Genomic DNA, 20,618 nt, shown 5'->3' on the forward strand with positions numbered 1-20,618 from the left:
CATTCTTTCTGTCCCCACAATAGCTAACATTGACTCCATGATTCCGCTGGTCTCCCTGTGTACTGTTGAGACGGTTCTCAGACAGCTTATTCTGAGCAGATCCCCCAGGCTTTAGGAAAACATTTATAATACTTGAGAGATAAAAGCACACATTAGGGTTTTAATACAAACACAGAAAGCTGGCATGAAATACAAGAAAATAAAATTCAAATGACTTATTCTTGTGTTCCAAGAAAAATCTAAATAACAAATGAAGTCCACATAATTCTCCCTGGAAGACATTTTTTATTAAAACGCAGATTCCAACATGAACAACTGGCAGTGGTGGCAGGTAGCCTAGCGGTTAAGAGTTGGGCCAGTAACCAAAAGGTTGCTGGTTCGACTTACTGAGCTGACTTAAGTGAAAATTCTGTCGATGTGCCCTTGCAATACCCCAATTGCTCATGTAAGTCGCTCTGGATAAAAGTGTCTGCTAAATGACTAAAATAGAATTGTAAAATGGCTTTGGCTCCCTGTGGTTGACTCAGCCAGACAAGCTGATGGCACTTGTTTGACCCTGTTAGTGTATATCACTGAATTGAGCATGTCATTTATATTTTATTTCCAGTTCTGTGTCATCATGCTCTTCTCAGGCATAAAATCGGGTCAGTCTAGCTGATAGTCAGTGTCTTGGTCATCACATTCTAGTCGACTGGTTTATTCCCAGCTGGTATCTTGTTATGTGTGCCCTGTGTCACTGTCTGCCTGCCTTTCACAGGCATTAACCATGGGCCTGTTATTGCTGGGGTGATTGGAGCCAGAAAACCTCAGTATGACATCTGGGGCAACACCGTAAACGTGGCCAGTAGGATGGAGAGCACTGGAGAGCTGGGCAAGATTCAGGTTCAGTACAACAACCTAGTATTGTCTGGCTGGAGAGATTAACTATAACCACACAAAAACCATGGCTGCATGCATTCAGCATAGTAATGTTTGTCTTGTTCCTTGCTTCGTCTGTTTCTGCTCCAGGTCACAGAGGAGACGTCGGACGTGCTCCAGAAGCTGGGCTACCCCTGCGAGTGCCGAGGCCTCATCAACGTCAAGGGAAAAGGCGAGCTAACAACCTTCTTTGTGTGTACGGACATGAGCAAGCAGCAGGGATTGGGCCTGAGCTGAGGTCTACGGTGAGCACACTACTGTGTGTGGACTCTGGGCCTGGTTGCTTATACGTGTGCTGGGTCGGTTACAGGACACAGTCTAGTATTCAGCACAGACTAATTACATGAACGCACATAAGTTAACATGCTTAGACTAAACCTACCGGAGCACACAAATATAATCCATCCCAGTGCTTCAGTCAGCGATGATCCTGACCGGACCAGATCAAGACTTGAAGACGTGGTTCTAGAGGTTATATTTTGGATTATTCGTGTTTCCAGGAATCCCTTTGGGAGATTCTTCATTGGAAATAAATGCTTAGTGCTGCTGATTTTTTTTTTTTTTTTTTGAGATCCAGTTGTTAATGTATGCATTCAATTAGACTGACATGGAGGTTACGTCAAGCACTGGTTGTCGTCATACTGGATTCTATCACCTAATACTCCTAGAACCTTACTGGAATCATGAGATACATCTTCAGTCTGCTCAAAACTGAGCAGTTTATCAAGCAAATGGTGACTAAAACAATGGAGTGAGTGCTGCTGCATGTGGAGTGTACAGTACATACTCGCTGCCATGGTTTTCTAGACCTTAAAAAAAGGTAGACTAAGCAAAATTACATTTTCATGAGCTGCAAGACTTGTGCACAGGTTCCCTTCACACTGTTATTGCATGGTAGCAACAGAACCAAAACAGCGGAGAAGTTTAAACTTGCGCTTTAACGCGCGGTTGTGGAAATTGACCCACTATGCTGTTTACTTTGGGAATCTACGTCCTATCGCTGAGGCTACCTTTAACAGTTTGTTTAGTGAACAGTCACCCTCTAATCATTTCTTATTTTTCTGTTTGGTTTGTACCACCATGGGACTAAATGTAAATATCGAAGCCAAATATCCTGCCTACTGAAACAGCTGAGACCGATGGACAGTTTATATGGTATGATGTCTTTGAAAAATAAATGACGAATAAGTGCTATGCACAGTAAAACATTCTGGTGACTAATGAAAAGCTTAATTTGACTGAAACAAAATGATCTTCAGAGCCTAACTCAGTGCTGTATGCTTCAGCCATATTAGTTGTAAAGGTATAGACTGCATTGTCTAGCCAACAAACTGCAGTGTCTTATATGCTGCCTGTGAATCGCTGGTCAAACACATTTTCTATTTGGTGTTCTTTGTGTACCTAAACACACAGGTTAGAATAATACTATGACAACGTCCTTTTAGTATAAGCGCCATTTAGAAAAGACCACCTGAAATCTCAGCCTGTTTGGTGGGATGGAGTTTTGGCCAGGCAGTAAATTAGTAAAGACCGATAAGAGTTCCAAACCTCTTGGCCAATAACAGCTTGTTTTCAGCTCTCCACTGACAGTCCTAGCAAAGAGCAAATTTAGCATTGTTTAATTAAACAATCACAGTAACATACTTAACTGTTACCCATAAATGATTTGATAGATGAAGGTCCAAGGCAGATGTTTAAGATATGGAACACTGACTTGTCCTGTGGCCTTAATGTCTGTCGTGTTGCTTTCATCTTGTCTGAGGACTAAATGGGAGTTTGCATTTTGTACAGTTGCGATAAATTGTTTCGCAAGTTGATATTTTTAAAGGCTGAATCCCAACTTGAATTACAAAGACATGGAATATCAGAATGGATAAGGTGACAAATGGCTTTATATATAAAAAGGTTTAAAAGAAATGCAAACAAAGAACCTTTTTGAACACCACAACAGAGATTGGATGTTATCAGGAGGATGGTTTCTGTGAAATTCCATTATACTGCGATGACTGGAATCTGCTGAACTTCAGGCAAGGTATCCATTGGCTCAGTATCAACTGGAATCAAGATAATGAGAATATCTTTGAAATTTCAATTCATATGTAGCCATAACATTTTATACACCATAACGCCATTCAATACAACTTTACCACCTCAGGGGCAATTAAGAAGGTAAGTCAGTTTTGCAAGTAGGCTTACTACTTCACTGAACACCTTCACAAAATCAACCAGTATATGGTTAGAATGTTTACTACCCATGACCTAAATAACCAGGGAAACAGATGCCGGGTGGTTTAAGCCTACCTGTGGTGAGGTCTATGAGTGGTTCATCTGCCTCTAGGGGCAGAGCGATGCCCATGGCCCTCCTGATCCCATACACACTGCTCACATCTCCTGGAGCCACCTGACTGGTCAGTTGGGCCAGGTTACCAGTCACCTTCTCAGCTACAGGGAGACAAATGGGAAATTATATTAGTCCAACTTCAAGCCAAAGGTGGAGTCCAAATAAAGATCACTGGTAGTGGGGTAGCTGAAAAATGGATGGCCCAGGAATTTCTTCCATTGGAATTAACATAGTCAAAAGGAAATAGCTTTGACAGAAATTCATGTTTAGTAGTTTCTGGTTGCACTATTTTTTTTTACAGGGGATAGGTGATATCTAGTCAGCTGCACAACAATGACTTCAACCGAAATGAGTCTTCCTCAACCCTTTGAATCAGGAGCCCCCCCCCCCCAATAAAATAGAGTGAAATTCCATCCTCCTTTAAAAAGAAAAAAAAGGAAGCGTTACCCAGTTGCAGCTCCTTGGTGGTTGGGGCTAGCAGGCAGATGATGTTGGGGGGCTGCTTGACACTCAAGCGTTCCCTCTGCGCTTCCTGCAGCTCGTGGAGGAGCTTTGTAGTCTCGTCCAACTTCTGCTGGAAGTGTTGGGCCTCTGATGCACAGAAACATATACACACACTTAAATATCCTAAGGAAGCTTGCATTGACCTGTGCAGGATCATCTACAATGGGTTCTATATCTTGGATCCGCCCTCTTATCTTCATAGACTACATTCAACTGGGACTGCATAGGACCTACAACAGCCCAGGGAGGCTGCAGGAGTCAGAAACGCCTCAATTACCTTGAGGAAAGGTTTAAGCCTAGGGGATTTCAAATGTAACGCTTGGGCTCTCAGTAGTTTGAGAATTAACTGGCATGCTGTCGGTTTGCTCAGTTAGAGCTGATCTTTACCCTCAGAGAGGAGGTCCAGGCCGACCACAGAGCCCAGGGAGGCTAGTCTGCTTTCAGTCTGCTTGCTGGCCTCCGGATCAACCACCTGAGGGAAAAACAGAAGGATGAAAGAAAGGTTAGTAAAACGCATTTTTGTTTGGATTCCAAGTCACCCAGCGCTGCAGTCAGTGAATCTTTAAAATTGCATTCCTGAAAGGAGGTCCATCAGCCAGGCCAGCTCTTTTCTGGTAGCTCCAGTCGATACCTCTGCCAAGCCCTTTCCAATAAAATAAAGAGCAGCAGCAACACCCAACCAGGGAATGAGGTTAAACTGGACACTGGCCAAGCACAGCAAACAGCCAGGTACAGAGAGCTGCAGTGTGCTTGAGACACCTGATGCTTTTCTTTCCTCCAGCCTCTACGCTGCTGTGACTGAGGAGCCATTCAGCCACCCAACGAAGGAGGCGCAGAAATAAAACAGACATTTCCACATCCCTGACAGTGTGTGAACAGACCTGGTGTCAGGGGCTGGCGGAGAGAAGCAGTGTTTTGAAGGGGAAATGTTATTTCCATGTGTTGGATCATGGCAGCTAGCTACCGAGCTTGCCATGTTGTTGACACACACTGGGCCTCCTGCACGCTGACACGGTCACCAGGTGCACAGTGTTTCCTCCGACACATTGGTGAGGCTGGCAATATGTCAAGGAGTTGGGTCGTGTGGGGGTGGAGCAGGATAGCTGGGGTTCACTTCAGGAGGGTGTAGTTGAGACCTAGGGTGTGGCGTTTAGTGTCCTAGTGTATCTGAGACTTACCTCCATGTCCTTGTCTCCAGTCTCAGCGGTTTCTGTTGGCCCTTGCTCATCTGGACGGGTCTGACGGGCAAGAACACATCAAGTTAGTATTGTCCAAAGAAATGTTCAAATAGCCATATAATTCCCATGCAGATACATGCTTAATGGTTCTACCCCTCTCAGGGTTTTGGAGTGCTCCCCGTTAGTCAACGCGTCCAGGAGGTTGTCTGCCAGTATGTACATGTGCTCCTCGGATTTGGACAGGAACTCCGAGAGGCTGCAGACACAATGACAAACACATTACATCAGTGTGTGTGTATGGTAGTCACATTTGGTCTCCTCTCAGAAGCAGCAGTATCAGGTTTACCATGTGGTTTTTACCATGTGGTTTTAGCCTCCACCACAGTGAATCTCATCCACGCCAACAGAACCATAAAATGCCTACTCATATACAAACCCAATGAAATACAGGGGCATCTGGACTGTTATGAGCATGCTGGAATGTTCAAAGCTTTGTTTGGAATTATTTACTGTAAAGTAGGCCCTTGTAAATGTCAGATCCGGACCATAATATTACACCATAATGTACGGGGAGGATGAGGAGCAACATGCATACCTCTCAGATCCCTGGAGGCTGGCTTCCTCTCCATAGAAGGAGTAGATCAGGTCAGAGTCCTCTTTCCCGATGTTGGCGAAGCTCGAGTCGTAGGCGGGCGCGTAGGAGGTGTACGGACCATAGTTCATGTACGATACTGTGAGAGTTGAGGTTGGGTTACATTACAGCCCGTAAACACTGATGGAGATGCAGGACCACAGGCTGAGAGCTCAGCCTCACAGAGATATTTTTATAGAATCACAATCTAACATGGCTACATGACCTTAGGGAAAAACAATGTTGCCCATGAATGGATACATTAAGACTGGTATGTTGGTTGAACATTGGCTTTATACATGCGCTTCTATACAAGCTCTGGGTTCAGATGAGGTTATTCAGCCCCTCTTGGGAGACGATATAAGAAATGCCTTTTTATTATTAAACCTTGTCACTAAGGCCCCTTCAGCTTACCTGGTGTGACCATGTTCCTCTTGTCCTCCTTAAAGCCCTGCAGGGTGTTGATGCCACTCTGCAGCCGGTTGGACATCATGCCCAGCTTCACAGGGCAGTAGCCCACATCTGTAGAGTTAAGAGTTGATTGAGAAAGAGGCTCATTTACAATTCAAATCTGATGATTTTATTACACTTGATATAGTTAAGTTGGAATCAATCATGGATTCCTGTTTTCCCATGTTGCACAAATAGAAATGGGTATAGCGCAATGAGCTAATTGCGGGCTTGACTATGACTGGACCTACCTCCAGCCACAAGGTCGACTGGGTTCAGGATTGCCAGTGTGGTGGAACCATCAGACTTTCTCCTCTCAAAGTCCAGCTACATGACCAAATAAAACAATAGTCGTATTATTACATTAGTGAACATAATGAATACGTTCACTAAATTAGACCATACATTTCCTATATAGTAGATGGGGTAAGAGAGCTTGGTTGGCCTAAACAGTTAAACCCAATTCCGTAGCGCTCACCTCACTCTCCAGCCCTCTGTTGGACAGCTTGCCTCCTGAATCGTCAATGAGCTTGCGGATCTCCTCAAGCTCCTTCTCTGCCTGACTGACGACCTTGGACACTTCGTCTTTGGAGTCGTTGTCTTTCCTGGAAGTATTGGAGAACAGATTATAGAGGAGTAGGAGACTTTCAACTTAACTGATTCATAGGGTTTTATTGTTCAATACCAAAAAAAGGATCAGCAGAAAATAATTTATTTTGCTGGCAGCCATTAGTGATTACAATACATTTTGAAACAGTCATAACATCTAAATCTAATAGAGAATACATCTCATGCTATAGCTACAGTACATGTTCCCAATGAATATGCTGCCAGTATACTTTCAATCAAACTTCACATCAAATCTTAAGTCCTCATGCTGTAGTCTTATTTGCGAAAGCATTTCAATTCAAATGTTATTTGTTGCATGCGCCAAATACAACAGGTGTACCTTAGTGAAATGCTTACTTACAAGCCCTTAACCAACAATGCAGTTTTAAAAAAACACCTAAAAGTAAGAAGACATTTTCTACTCATTACACCTCAGTGGGGTTTACAAGGACAACAACTCCTAGGTTTCAGAGAGTGATTGGTGTGAAACGTGCTGCATAGTGCTGACTGAACACAAGACCTGACACGCTCAGAGGCATTCCTTTCATTATCGCTCATCCTCCAGCCAGAGTCTGTGGAAAGAACTGATCCACCAAACACTTGGGAGAACAAGCCCACAGAACTTGGACACTATCCATGACTTAATAACATTAGTGTGTAATACTGCTTGCTTGCTTCCTGATTGGGATCTGTCTGGCAAATGGCCGGGAACAGCTTCTCACAGTCTAAGCTATGAACAAGCACCATAAACTAATATATAGACTACAGATAGGGGTTATGTAAATTGTGTCTGGGATTGAAATCCATATGTTGACTAAGCAATGAATACCTAAAAGCATATTGTCAGTGTTCATGTGCAGGGTAAAGTTATCACGGTACCTGGGAGTGTTTGGTGCAGACTGGGTAGTCTCGCTAGGATCTGTGGGGCTGGGGCCGTCTTTACACTGGTCCATGCTTGAGTTTCCCACCTCTCCAGTCTTACTTGACCGGTTGGCTGGGTTCTCTAGGTCAGCCATGAACTCAATACTCTGCCTCAGGCTCTCAAGCCTCTCCTGTGGGACAGCGAGAGAGTTGACTTTATTTCACCGCAATTTACACCACAATCCCTTGTTGTTCCAACCAAAGGGTGTTGTGATTACAGGGCACCAATTATAATTCAAAATAAACTTTGTGGTGAAGATTCATATCTAAACATTCAGGGGTATGGATATGGCGCCCTCTGCTGTTCATATGTGGCAACTAGCGATTATTTCACTCAGGCACACATATAGGCTAGTTTCCTAGACACAGATTAAGCCCAATCCAGGACAAAATCCCATATGTATGTGTCAAATTTCCTTCTGTAGGCGCACTCTCCTTACCGGGCGGAGGATCTTCATGCCAGAGTGGAGCAGCTTCCTGGCAGCTTTGTGGTAAATGGTCTCTGGCTTGTTGTAGATCATGGCATTCTCACACATGATTCTGAAGTCCACCTGTATCAATGGAGACACACTGCAGTCAGTCACTGGACTCTGCATATGTTTAACTTTGGGTTTCTATTTAAAGCAACACCTCAGGCTTGATTGTCAATCAACCCACTGCTTTAGAATGAGACGACAAAATAAAGCTATTCTGAAAGTTATTTGTCAAGAAGGTAGAGCAGCTGACAGGTGTACCTTGAGCTCCTCTAGTGACTGGTAATACTCATTCTTGACTTTCTCCTTCATTGCGCCAAAGTCCATGGGCCGCTTGATGATCGTGGAGTAGCCAGGAGCGATAAGGTCAGTCACAGGGAACGAGAAAAACGCACTTGGGTCTTTCCTACAAGAGAAAGTCAGTTATTGCTTTGTTAGGCCTCAATGCAACATTTATTTTACCAGGTAAATTGACTGAACACATTCTCATTCACAGCAACAACCTGGGGAATAGTTACAAAGAAAGGTGGGGGGGGGGGGGTGAATGAGCCAATTGGAAGCTAGCATTTATTAGGTGTGAGGGCCAGATTGGGAATTTAGCTAGGACACCAGGTTTTTAAAAATGTTTTATTTAACTAGGCAAGTCGGTTAAGAACAAGTTCTTATTTACAATGACGGCCAAACCCTGACGACACTGGGCCAATTGTGAGCCGCCCTATGGGACTCCTAATCACGGCCAGTTGTGATACAGCCTGGAATTAAACCAGGGTCTGTAGTTACGCCTCTAGCACTGAGAAGCAGTGCCTTAAGAGTCTGGGTGAAGCAGTCTATGATAATTGCCATGGGATCTTTGACCACAGAGAGTCAGGTCACCCGGTTAAAAGCCCATCCGAAAGACGGCACCGGGATAGTTTTTTATAGACCAGAGGAAACAGACTGCTAATCAATTCATTGTCAATGTCTTATTAACAAGCTTCACCTTTGGAGCTGTCTGATGAGCTGACTCAATGCTTCCTGCAGTGGGGTCAGTTCTTTCTCTGAGAATGAGAGAGGGAAAAAGCACACGAGAGAGTGAGGGAGCGAGAGGATGAGTAAGAAAGATAATGGTTAAAATGACTTCATATATCAATAGAAATGAAAGGCAAAGAAAGGATTATGGAAAAGTTGCAGTCATTGTAGAAACTGGCAAGTAACTTACCTTCCACTTTATTCAAAGAGGACGCCAGATCTGAACGGATAGGGGTCCTGCTCGCCTCCCTATCATCCCAGTCTGTATCAGCGTCCTGTCCCTTCTTCTTCTTCGTCATCTAAATGCACCATAAGCATGTTTGTTGACACTTCATTTTCATTTTTGAAACATCACCTGTCCGTCAGTCTATGGGCCAAATAAACCCCTATTTGAATTCTGAAAATCAAAAGCCACTTAAGTTTAAGTATTGGTCTCTTGGGCAAATCCATGTGGTCAGAGCTGGATTTGCTGAATTGCCACCTTTAGCAGCAATTACAGCTGCAAGTCTTTTGGGGTACGTCTCTATAAGCTTGGCACATCTAGCCACTGGGATTTCTGCCCATTCTTCAAGGCAAAACTGCTCCAGCTCCTTCAAGTTGGATGGGTTCCACTGGTGTACAGCAATCTTTAAGTCATACCACAGATTCTCAATTGGATTCAGGTCTGGGCTTTGTCTAGGCCATTTCAAGACATTTAAACGTTTCTCTTAAACCACTCGAGTGTTACTTTAGCAGTATGTTAGGGTCATTGTCCTGCTGGGAGGTGAACCTTAGTCCCAGTCTCAAATCTCTGGAAGACAAACAGGTTTCCCTCAAATTTCCCTGTATTTAGCGCCATCCATCATTCCTTCAATTCTGACCAGTTTCCCAGACCCTGCTGATGAAAAACATCCACATAGCATGATGATGCCACCACCATGCTTCACTGTGGGGGATGGTGTTCTCAGGGTGTTGAGAGGTGTTGGGTTTGCGCCAGACATAGCATTTTCCTTGATGGCCAAAAAGCTACATTTTAGTCTCATCTGACCACAGTACCTGCTTCCATATGTTTGGACAGTCTCCCACATCCCCTTTGGTGAACACCAATGTGTTAGCTTATTTTTTTCTTTAAGCAATGGCTTTTTTTCTGTCCACTCTTCCGTAAAGCCCAGCTCTGTAGAGTGTACAGCTTAATGTGGTCCTATGGACAGATACTACAATCTCCACTGTGGAGCTTTGCAGCTCCTTCAGGGTGATCTTTGGTCTCCTTGTTGCCTCTCTGATTAATGCCCTCCTTGCCTGGACCGTGAGTTTTGGTGGGCGGCCCTCTCTTGGCAGGTTTGTTGTGGTGACATTCTTTCAATTTCTTAATAATGGATTTAATGGTGCTCTGTGGGATGTTCAATATTTCTGATCTGTCCTTCGCCACAACTTTGTCCCTGACCTGTTTGAAGAGCTCCTTGGTCTTTATGGTGCCCCTTGCTTAGTGGCGTTGCAGACTCTGGGGCCTTTCAGAACACACACACATACAGAGATCATGTGACACTTTAATTGTACCTTTATTTTACTAGGCAAGTCAGTTAAGAACAAATTCTTATTTTCAATGACGGCCTAGGAACAGTGGGTTAACTGCCTGTTCAGGGGCAGAACGACAGATTTCTACCTTGTCAGCTCGGGGATTCAAACTTGCAACCTTTCGGTTACTAGTCCAACGCTCTAACCACTAGGCTACCCTGCCGCCCCACTTAAAGTCCACCTGTGTGCAATTAACTAATTATGTGACTTCTGAAGGTAATTGGTTGCACCAGATCTTATTCAGGGGCTTCATATTTTCAAGCAGAAATTTGCTTCCTGCAACACTAACTCAAAAAAGTTCTGGGACACTGTAAAGTCCATGGAGAATAAGAACACCTCCTCCCAGCTGCCCACTGCACTGAAGATAGGAAACACTGTCACCACTGATAAATCCACCATAATTGAGAATTTCAATAAGCATTTTTCTACGGCTGGCCATGCTTTCCACCTGGCTACTCCTACCCCGGACAACAGCACTGCACCCCCAACAGCAACTCGCCCAAGCCTTCCCCATTTCTCCTTCTCCCAAATCCATTCAGCTGATGTTCTGAAAGAGCTGCAAAATCTGGACCCCTACAAATCAGCCGGGCTAGACAATCTGGACCCTTTCTTTCTAAAATTATCTGCCGAAATTGTTGCCACCCCTATTACTAGCCTGTTCAACCTCTCTTTCGTGTCGTCTGAGATTCCCAAAGATTGGAAAGCAGCTGCGGTCATCCCCCTCTTCAAAGGGGGGGACACTCTTGACCCAAACTGCTACAGACCTATATCTATCCTACCGTGCCTTTCTAAGGTCTTCGAAAGCCAAGTCAACAAACAGATTACCGACCATTTCGAATCTCACCATACCTTCTCTGCTATGCAATCCGGTTTCAGAGCTGGTCATGGGTGCACCTCAGCCACGCTCAAGGTCCTAAACGATATCTTAACCGCCATCGATAAGAAACATTACTGTGCAGCCGTATTCATTGATCTGGCCAAGGCTTTCGACTCTGTCAATCACCATATCCTCATCGGCAGACTCGACAGCCTTGGTTTCTCAAATGATTGCCTCGCCTGGTTCACCAACTACTTCTCTGATAGAGTTCAGTGTGTCAAATCGGAGGGTCTGCTGTCCGGACCTCTGGCAGTCTCTATGGGGGTGCCACAGGGTTCAATTCTTGGACCGACTCTCTTCTCTGTATACATCAATGAGGTCGCTCTTGCTGCTGGTGAGTCCCTGATCCACCTCTACGCAGACGACACCATTCTGTATACTTCCGGCCCTTCTTTGGACACTGTTAACAACCCTCCAGGCAAGCTTCAATGCCATACAACTCTCTTTCCGTGGCCTCCAATTGCTCTTAAATACAAGTAAAACTAAATGCATGCTCTTCAACCGATCGCTACCTGCACCTACCCGCCTGTCCAACATCACTACTCTGGACGGCTCTGACTTAGAATACGTGGACAACTACAAATACTTAGGTGTCTGGTTAGACTGTAAACTCTCCTTCCAGACCCATATCAAACATCTCCAATCCAAAGTTAAATCTAGAATTGGCTTCCTATTTCGCAACAAAGCATCCTTCACTCATGCTGCCAAACATACCCTTGTAAAACTGACCATCCTACCAATCCTCGACTTTGGCGATGTCATTTACAAAATAGCCTCCAATACCCTACTCAACAAATTGGATGCAGTCTATCACAGTGCAATCCGTTTTATCACCAAAGCCCCATATACTACCCACCATTGCGACCTGTACGCTCTCGTTGGCTGGCCCTCGCTTCATACTCGTCGCCAAACCCACTGGCTCCATGTCATCTACAAGACCCTGCTAGGTAAAGTCCCCCCTTATCTCAGCTTGCTGGTCACCATAGCATCTCCCACCTGTAGCACACGCACCAGCAGGTATATCTCTCTAGTCACCCCCAAAACCAATTCTTTCTTTGGCCGCCTCTCCTTCCAGTTCTCTGCTGCCAATGACTGGAACGAACTACAAAAATCTCTGAAACTGGAAACACTTATCTCCCTCACTAGCTTTAAGCACCAACTGTCAGAGCAGCTCACAGATTACTGCACCTGTACATAGCCCACCTATAATTTAGCCCAAACAACTACCTCTTTCCCAACTGTATTTAATTTTTATTTATTTATTTATTTTGCTCCTTTGCACCCCATTATTTTTTATTTCTACTTTGCACATTCTTCCATTGCAAAACTACCATTCCAGTATTTTACTTGCTATATTGTATTTACTTTGCCATCATGGCCTTTTTTGCCTTTACCTCCCTTCTCACCTCATTTGCTCACATTGTATATAGACTTGTTTATACTGCATTATTGACTGTATGTTTGTTTTTACTCCATGTGTAACTCTGTGTCGTTTTATCTGTCGAACTGCTTTGCTTTATCTTGGCCAGGTCGCAATTGTAAATGAGAACTTGTTCTCAACTTGCCTACCTGGTTAAATAAAGGTAAAATAAAATAAATAAATAAATAAATAGCAAAGGGGGTGAATACATAAGCACATACTCAAAAAAAAAAATGGAAAAGTTATTTTTTTTCCATTTCACTTCACCAATTTGGACTATTTTGTGTATGTCCATTACATGCAATCCAAATAAATCCATTTAAAATTTCAGGTTGAAATGCAACAAAATAGGAAAAACACCAAGGGGGATGAATACTTTTGCAAGGCACTGTAGGTGGAGCTTAGTCAGCTAGCACCATCCATGCCATGGTCTCCCCTAGATATTTCCCTCAAAAAAACAGTACAAAGTTAAACAGGGGCTGTAATGAAAATATGGATTCCCAAACTCACCTTTTTCTTTTTATCAACTGGTGACATGGTATCGTTCCTTTCCTTATCCTTTTTCTTCTTCTTTTTCTTGTCCTTGTGTTTCTCTAAATCTGGATGTTCGTCAAATGTGTTTTCAAAGCTCGAGCTTCCAGTCGTCACCTCATTTCCAGCAACCTTCAGAACCAATTTAAGTGGTCTCTCCCCGTACTCTGTAGATGGGACACATTGGGTTAGCTTTAAGTACACTGCTCAGAAAAATAAAAGGGAACACTTAAACAACACAATGTAACTCCAAGTCAATCACACTTCTGTGAAATCAAAATGTCCACTTAGGAAGCAACACTGATTGACAATAAATTGTACATGCTGTTGTGCAAATGGAATAGACAACAGGTGGAAATTATAGGCATTTAGCAAGACACCCCCAATGAAGGAGTGGTTCTGCAGGTGGTGACCACAGACCACTTCTCAGTTCCTATGCTTCCTGGCTGATGTTTTGGTCCCTTTTGAATGCTGGCGGTGCTTTCACTCTAGTGGTAGCATTAGACGGAGTCTACAACCCACACAAGTGGCTCAGGTAGTGCAGCTCATCCAGGATGGAACATCAATGCGAGCTGTGGCAAGAAGGTTTGCTGTGTCTGTCAGCGTAGTGTCCAGAGCATGGAGGCGTTACCAGGAGACAGGCCAGTACATCAGGAGACGTGGTCGAGGCCGTAGGAGGGCAACAACCCAGCAGCAGGACCGCTACCTCCACCTTTGTGCAAGGAGGAGCAGGAGGAGCACTGCCAGAGCCCTGCAAAATGACCTCCAGCAGGCCACAAATGTGCATGTGTCTGCTCAAACGGTCAGAAACAGACTCCATGAGGGTGGTATGAGGGCCTGATGTCCACAGGTGAGGGTTGTGCTTACAGCCCAACACCGTGCAGGACGTTTGGCATTTGCCAGAGAACACCAAGATTGGCCAATTTGCCACTGGCGCCTTGTGCTCTTCACAGATGAAAGCAGGTTCACACTGAGCACATGTGACAGACTTGACAGAGTCTTGAGACATCGTGGAGAACGTTCTGCTGCCTGCAACATCCTCCAGCATGACCGGTTTGGCGGTGGGTCAGTCATGGTGTGGGGTGGCATTTCTTTGGGGGGCCGCACAGCCCTCCATGTGCTCGCCAGAGGTAGCCTGACTGCCATTAGGCACCGAGATGAGATCCTCAGACCCCTTGTGAGACCATATGCTGGTGCGGTTGGCCCTGGGTTCCTCCTAATGCAAGACAATGCTAGACCTCATGTGGCTGGAGTGTGTCAGCAGTTCCTCCAAGAGGAAGGCATTGATTCTATGGACTGGCCCGCCCGTTCCCCAGATCTGAATCCAATTGAGCACATCTGGGACATCACGTCTCGCTCAATCCACCAATGCCACGTTGCCCCACAGACTGTCCAGGAGTTGGCGGATGCTTTAGTCCAGGTCTGGGAGGAGATCCCTCAGGAGACCATCCGCCACCTCATCAGGAGCATGCCCAGGCGTTGTAGGGAGGTCATACAGGCACGTGGAGGCCACACACACTACTGAGCCTCATTTTGACTTGTTTTAAGGGCATTACATCAAAGTTGGATCAGCCTGTAGTGTGGTTTTCCACTTAAATTTTTAGTGTGACTCCAAATCCAGACCTCCATGGGTCGATAAATTTGATTTCCATTGATAATTTGTGTAATTTTGTTGTCAGCACTTTCAACTATGTCAAGAAAAAAGTAATTAATAATATTTCATTCATTCAGATCTAGGATCTTAGTCTTCCCTTTATTTTTTTGAGCAGTGTATATGCCCCAAATATTTGATTGTAACCAACGCAAGTTGCTACTGACAGTTAGCCAAATAGTTGGCCAACATAACTAGCTATGTTGCAAACAGATCACCAACATGGCGAGTTGGCTAACGTTACCTCTCCACCGGCTAAAATATGTAAATTAGTAAACTATGTAAATAACTTGCTAGCCATTTCAAAGTTCAATCTTTGGTTCAATGCATATAGGATACATGATAAGGCGATCAGCAATAATCGAATTAGATATCTATTCATTTTAACATCTGTTAATGAGCTCGGTACATATGGCTAAGCTAGCTGGATAAGTTAGCTAGCTAACTTGCAGTGAATTCAAATGGGCGATTATGCGTTAGCTAACCAAAGCTCGCGCGAAAACAGCTATGAAGCGCAAGCCTTTTAGTGGCCCAAGGAATTCAACCAATACCAGCGCATTGGATATCTAAATGTGTCTTACCTTCATATTTTTCAGACTTGTGCTTTTTATGCTTCTTGCCCATTATTTATGGATTCAGGTTTGAATCTTTACGCTAGCTGACAGCCAAGTTCTTTGTTTTCTCTCCTGGAAGGGATAGCAATCGATTGCAGAGTGCTTTGTTTGGTGCAGCGCCGCGTGTCGGCTGGAGTTAAAATCACATTATTTTATAACCATGTGCAATGTTTATTTGTACATAAGCCAGACCTACATAACATGTCCAATGTCCATGTTGTATGTTTTTACTGTAGTTAATAAAAAGAAAAAAACGTTTTTTATTGTGTCAGAAATGGTCCCAGGCTGTATCACATCCGGCCGTGATTGGATCTTCCAAAGGGCGGTGCACAATTGGCCCAGCGTCGTCCGGGTCGGCCGGTAGTCCGTTATTGTGAATAAGAATTTGTTGTGAACTGACTTGCCTAGTTAAATAAAGGTTAAATATATATTTTTTAAAGGACATAAGAATGTATCAACTTTGGTCACCTGTAGGGGGCGTGATTAACACAGTATTAGTCTCAAGGTTTTCCTAGATTTTTTAAACTGGACAGCAGATTCAGAAGCAGTGTAGGCCTATAGTACATAATGATGTGATTGTCCTATCTCCCTCTGACGTCATCACATCCTCCTACTGAGTAATTGTGTATAGTAATAAATGGGCACTTGCTTTAGAAGGTGAAGCACCCCAAGGTTATCAGATGCCCCTGGCCCGAATAGTCAGGCACACTGGTTAAAACAGACAGTGCCGAGAGGGAACCCAAACAGAGAGGAATGGAGGGTGAATGCAGCCTCTGATGTGTGAGTAACAGGCTTCCCCTCCATGCCCTCTCTGGAGCCAACTAGGATAGACAGCTAGACCACTGTTTCTCACCTATTTGTTTATGGAGCCTCACTTTGGAGACACGATATGGAGTGAATAAGTTAATTTACTCTGAGAAAATGTATAGAAATAAATTAGGTCCAGAGACAGTAACTTTGACCCACTAACTTCCTCATGGCGGTTGCCTGTCCCACTTTCCATTCCCCTTCTCTGTGACTTTTCACTTTGACCAGCACGAAAGGCCAACTGATCCAGGACACATAAACTGTATGTTTAGATTTCCCTGAGGCAGCCCCCCCAGGCCATTCACGACATAGTTTACTTTACATTTCCACCAGTCAACTCTGCCTTTAGTCCTCTGTCGGACTGTCTTAGTGTGGATGCCCACACTCTACAACAGATAGATGATAATACTCTTAACGTGAACCTGCTTTGAAACACTGGATTGTTTCTCTATCATGTAAAAACTCCTATTGTCATTATGGATCACAAATAGGAGTTTTACTTGCCATGGCCTGGGCCCAAGACCAGTAAACTGTGAACTGTCCAAAGGGAGAGATAGCCTAAGCTAACTCTTGTACATGGCTTATTATTAGGACACTGCACAGGCTCCTGCTCTGCCTCCTCTATCCCCTTCAGAGCTGTTTTGCTCTGTTAAATCGCCACATATTTTACAGGCCGATGAATGACAGATGTTTTATTCATGGAGGGAAGATAGTGTGCATTCTTTGAAGCACATTCCAGGTTTTATGAAGAGGCAGAGGATGGGGGCCGAGAATCCAGTTGCTCATATTCAGAATTGGTGGAAACGAAAAGAAACAGAATCGGCCATACCTTTCTTTCAGATGGAAAGGAGATTCTGAGGCTCTGATGAATGCATAATTTTTCATCAGTGGCTAGGCAAAATAATCCTCAACGAATTATAATTTATCTGAATATCAACTCCTCTACATTTTTGTGAAGTGATGATATTTTTACATTTCAAGTTGATCATTGAGGATTTTAGTTGTGTTCTATCTGTACCACTGTACAGTTTAGCGTTATCACTGCCTGGCCCACGCAAGCAAATACCATTTTTATTTTGCCCTTAAGGATAATCATTTTAAGCAGTGAGGTAAATCATGTCAGTTGATTTAAAAACCCATCACTCTGGTTCAGCTCAGGCTTAATACTGTCACTGTCTGGTGAGTTCTGATACAGAAGCCTAAAGGAGGAGCAGTGTCGCAGCTTCTTTATCAATAGTCTTGACTATTATCTGCCTGTGTTGTCACTCTCTATCCCTCACAGGCCTTGGGGAGAGAGAATCACTGTCCAGTACTCTGTGTCCCTTGAAACTGAGATAAGGCTCAAACCATTCAACACTGACATGTCAAATCTTCACTTTTCTTGAGGAAAGAGCTTGAATAAGCTAACATTACGGCTGAAAATCACTAAAGCTACACTGAATACCTATAAACATATGACAGAGGTCCGACACTTTCAGTGCATTTGAAGGGATGTACTGTAACTCAATAGAAAGTTGTATAGCGTGTGTCCCAACCTGTACCCCTACTCCCAGCCCCAGCTCTTATTCCCAGCCCCATCCTCTGCCTGCTTGCCTGCCGGTACTCTGTACCCCTACTCCCAGCCCCAGCTCTTATTCCCAGCCCCATCCCCTGCCTGCTTGCCTGCCGGTACTCTGTACCCCTACTCCCAGCCCCAGCTCTTATTCCCAGCCCCATCCTCTGCCTGCTTGCCTGCCGGTACTCTGTACCCCTACTCCCAGCCCTTATTCCCAGCCCCATCCTCTGCCTGCTTGCCTGTCTGTACTCTGTACTCCTACTCCCAGCCCAGAGAGGCCATGGGATCCATCTGTTTCATTTCATCTGTGGCTCTGCACACGCTTTGGAAGTTCATGGACGTCTCGGGATTAAAAGGAGATCGGTTACACCGAACAGGGCTAACAAATGGCAGATGTTGTGAAATTCATTATCCCCTGTCACAACAGAGGGGCTGAGGGGACCCAGAGATTATTTTCCACATGAAAGCATGCAGCATCCTAACGGAACCATGGGAAACCGCTTCCCACTCTGTGGCCTGTATGGAATGAACATGTTTGGTCTCCATACATTCACAACAAAAACACAAACAAGGGGACACAAAAAAGGGTTTGAAATGGTTTATCTGTCTTGCACATGGTTTGGGTTTGACCAACCAATCAGCACTCGAGATATGCACAGTGTTTATATGCCATTGTGGGCCAAAATACTATCATAATTTGACATTTAAACCAGTGGAACAATCCAGTTTCTACAGTTTTAGAATACCAGAGAACCGTGTTGTAACATTTTGTACAGACATTGGTAGTGCTTTTTTATGACCTTGGACAACCCAGTTTTCTGCTATTGTCCATTGAAAATGGTCATATTATGTTATTCTCTATAAGCTTTTGCAATGCACTATCATCCAGGATCTCCAGCACATAATAATTATTTCTAAATGACTTGAAACCATGTAATCAAATCAAAGAAAATGTTATTGGTCGTGTACACAGAATGAATGGCACATCAGTTGTTCCCTGACAGAGATAAACACTGCGAAGCAGATTAACGTTTTCTTCTTTAAACTCAAAGGGAAGCAAGCTGAATCCTATTCAGATGTGACACAGATGATGGTTTAGGGTCATCATGCCTGTCAACAACGAACAGGGTTTGAAGATGTATAACCAGCAATCAGATAAAAGAGATATAAACATCAAAGATTCGAGGCCAATCATTCTTTCTCTCCTGCCTGTCTGTCCTGATTGCTGCCAATCTGTCACTGTGATGGCTGCTTTGAGACTCCATCACTCACTCAATCACAGAATGACGTTTAACTCTCCTCCTATCTATGGTCTTCACGATGTCTGTGTGTAGCTTTGGTTTTCTGTTAGATTGTTATAAGACTGTATTACTCCCAACGTTCACCATGGCAGATGTCCCAATATCTCTAATACAGTCATGAGCCACTGGAGTCAGTGGATATGACCTGGCTCTGTGTTGGAAGTTCCAACTTGGCGCAAAGCACTGTACATCACTATGGTGATGGAATCATCATCTACTGTAGTCTGTACTGTATTGATTTCGTGATTATTCGCTCAAACATATTGTAAAACTAGTTTCAACAGCCAGGGTACCATGTGCTGCTACAGATAGAGGAGAATCAATGCAGAGCCACGTTTGAAGTGCTGCATGAGGTCATTTTATGTGCTGTCATTAGCATCTCCCGCTTCCCATCGTCAGACCTAGTCTTCTCTGATCCAATTACTGTAATGTATATTTTATTGGGATTTACTTCATGTTTTTATAGTTTAACGTCTTGTGCTTTAAGGTGCTATAATGTATTATTCTGTTTTTGAAAGCTCCATTTCAATGGATGTGGAAGTTATTTTTTGTTTGAGTGGAGAGTGCTCTGATGTGTGACTGTGGGGGAGTCTTGTTGGGGGTTGACAGTGTCTGCGTGTTGTATGACAAAGAGAAGGATGAGGGGGAGGAGGTGTGTGTGTGTTCAAGAAGGGGGGGGGGGCAACCAGTGATTTATGTCGCTCTTGGCCTTTTTTCTCCATAAGCCTCTGAAGACAGTGGTCCTGGGGTGGGGAGAATACAGGGGACCAGTGTTCAAAGCCTGGTGATGGTCCTCTTTCAGATCCTAAGCTGTATGAAAAGTTCATATAAACTGTGTAGCAGCCATTAGCAAATGGTCTCGGAGTCTGCGAACACAATGAGAGTTCACCATCCAGACACACTGATTGGTACTGTATGAGGGGGTAACACTGTCTGTGCACTCGTTGACGTTCCACATTTTATGGGGAAAGAACTTCCAACTTGGGTGGTAACCTGACATTCCAACCAAAGGTTATGCCTCCCAATTTGACACCCAATAATGAGAGGCGGTATGGACTCATCCCAAATTGTAACAAAACAACCTGTAAGGCCTATTTTATCAGAGTGAACAATTAACTGCCCCAGGGCAGCAACTTTAACAGTATCTTTCCATCTGCTATACTAACTGCCCTAAGGGTCGTAACATCTATACCTTTCTGCAGCATTGACCGGGACTGTTAGAAAAGGAGCCTGCATGCTGTCCTCTAATGCTCTTACGGTGTTATAAAATTCAAT

At 44.1% G+C, this 20,618-nt stretch overlaps 2 protein-coding genes across 6 annotated transcripts in view; one reads left to right on the forward strand and one right to left on the reverse strand.

The window, feature by feature from the left end:
• The window catches only part of LOC109881656 (adenylate cyclase type 2-like), an 82,176-nt gene extending 80,050 nt beyond the window's left edge, over positions 1–2,126 (forward strand). For 2 of the 5 annotated variants that reach the window (XR_004206886.1, XM_031814493.1), the window contains exons 26-27: positions 758–882; positions 1,009–2,126. Coding sequence is in view for 4 of the 5 variants with exons in the window: in XM_031814493.1 (XP_031670353.1) it covers positions 758–882; positions 1,009–1,155 (272 nt within the window). In the remaining variant the exon portion in view is untranslated. The remainder of the gene's footprint in view (positions 1–757; positions 883–1,008) is intronic. The other 3 variants (XM_031814486.1, XM_031814481.1, XM_031814494.1) reach the window with 2 other exon arrangements.
• brd7 (bromodomain containing 7) lies at positions 269–15,909 on the reverse strand. Its single transcript, XM_020473759.2, has 17 exons — positions 15,648–15,909; positions 13,395–13,582; positions 9,224–9,332; positions 9,005–9,062; positions 8,287–8,431; positions 7,993–8,103; positions 7,511–7,683; positions 6,501–6,627; positions 6,274–6,349; positions 5,987–6,094; positions 5,537–5,672; positions 5,095–5,197; positions 4,942–5,001; positions 4,151–4,235; positions 3,707–3,850; positions 3,220–3,360; positions 269–2,972 (listed from the first exon to the last, which is right to left on the reverse strand). Exons 1-17 carry the CDS (start codon positions 15,688–15,690, stop codon positions 2,911–2,913), a joined length of 1,869 nt encoding a protein of 622 aa, XP_020329348.2. The 5' UTR covers positions 15,691–15,909; the 3' UTR covers positions 269–2,910.
• Positions 15,910–20,618: the final 4,709 nt, after the last annotated feature.

This window comes from Oncorhynchus kisutch, linkage group LG3, assembly GCF_002021735.2.
Source record: "Oncorhynchus kisutch isolate 150728-3 linkage group LG3, Okis_V2, whole genome shotgun sequence".
NCBI lineage: Eukaryota > Metazoa > Chordata > Actinopteri > Salmoniformes > Salmonidae > Oncorhynchus > Oncorhynchus kisutch.

Excerpts from the sequence above, each read along its gene's own strand:
- brd7 (XM_020473759.2), bottom strand. The coding sequence starts at position 15,690 with ATGGGCAAGAAGCATAAAAAGCACAAGTCTGAAAAATATGAAG. Across the intron at positions 6,095-6,273 it reads AGTCGACCTTGTGGCTGGAG|ATGTGGGCTACTGCCCTGTG; the intron begins GTAGGTCCAGTC and ends TTAACTCTACAG. Across the intron at positions 5,673-5,986 it reads GAGGAACATGGTCACACCAG|TATCGTACATGAACTATGGT; the intron begins GTAAGCTGAAGG and ends CAACTCTCACAG.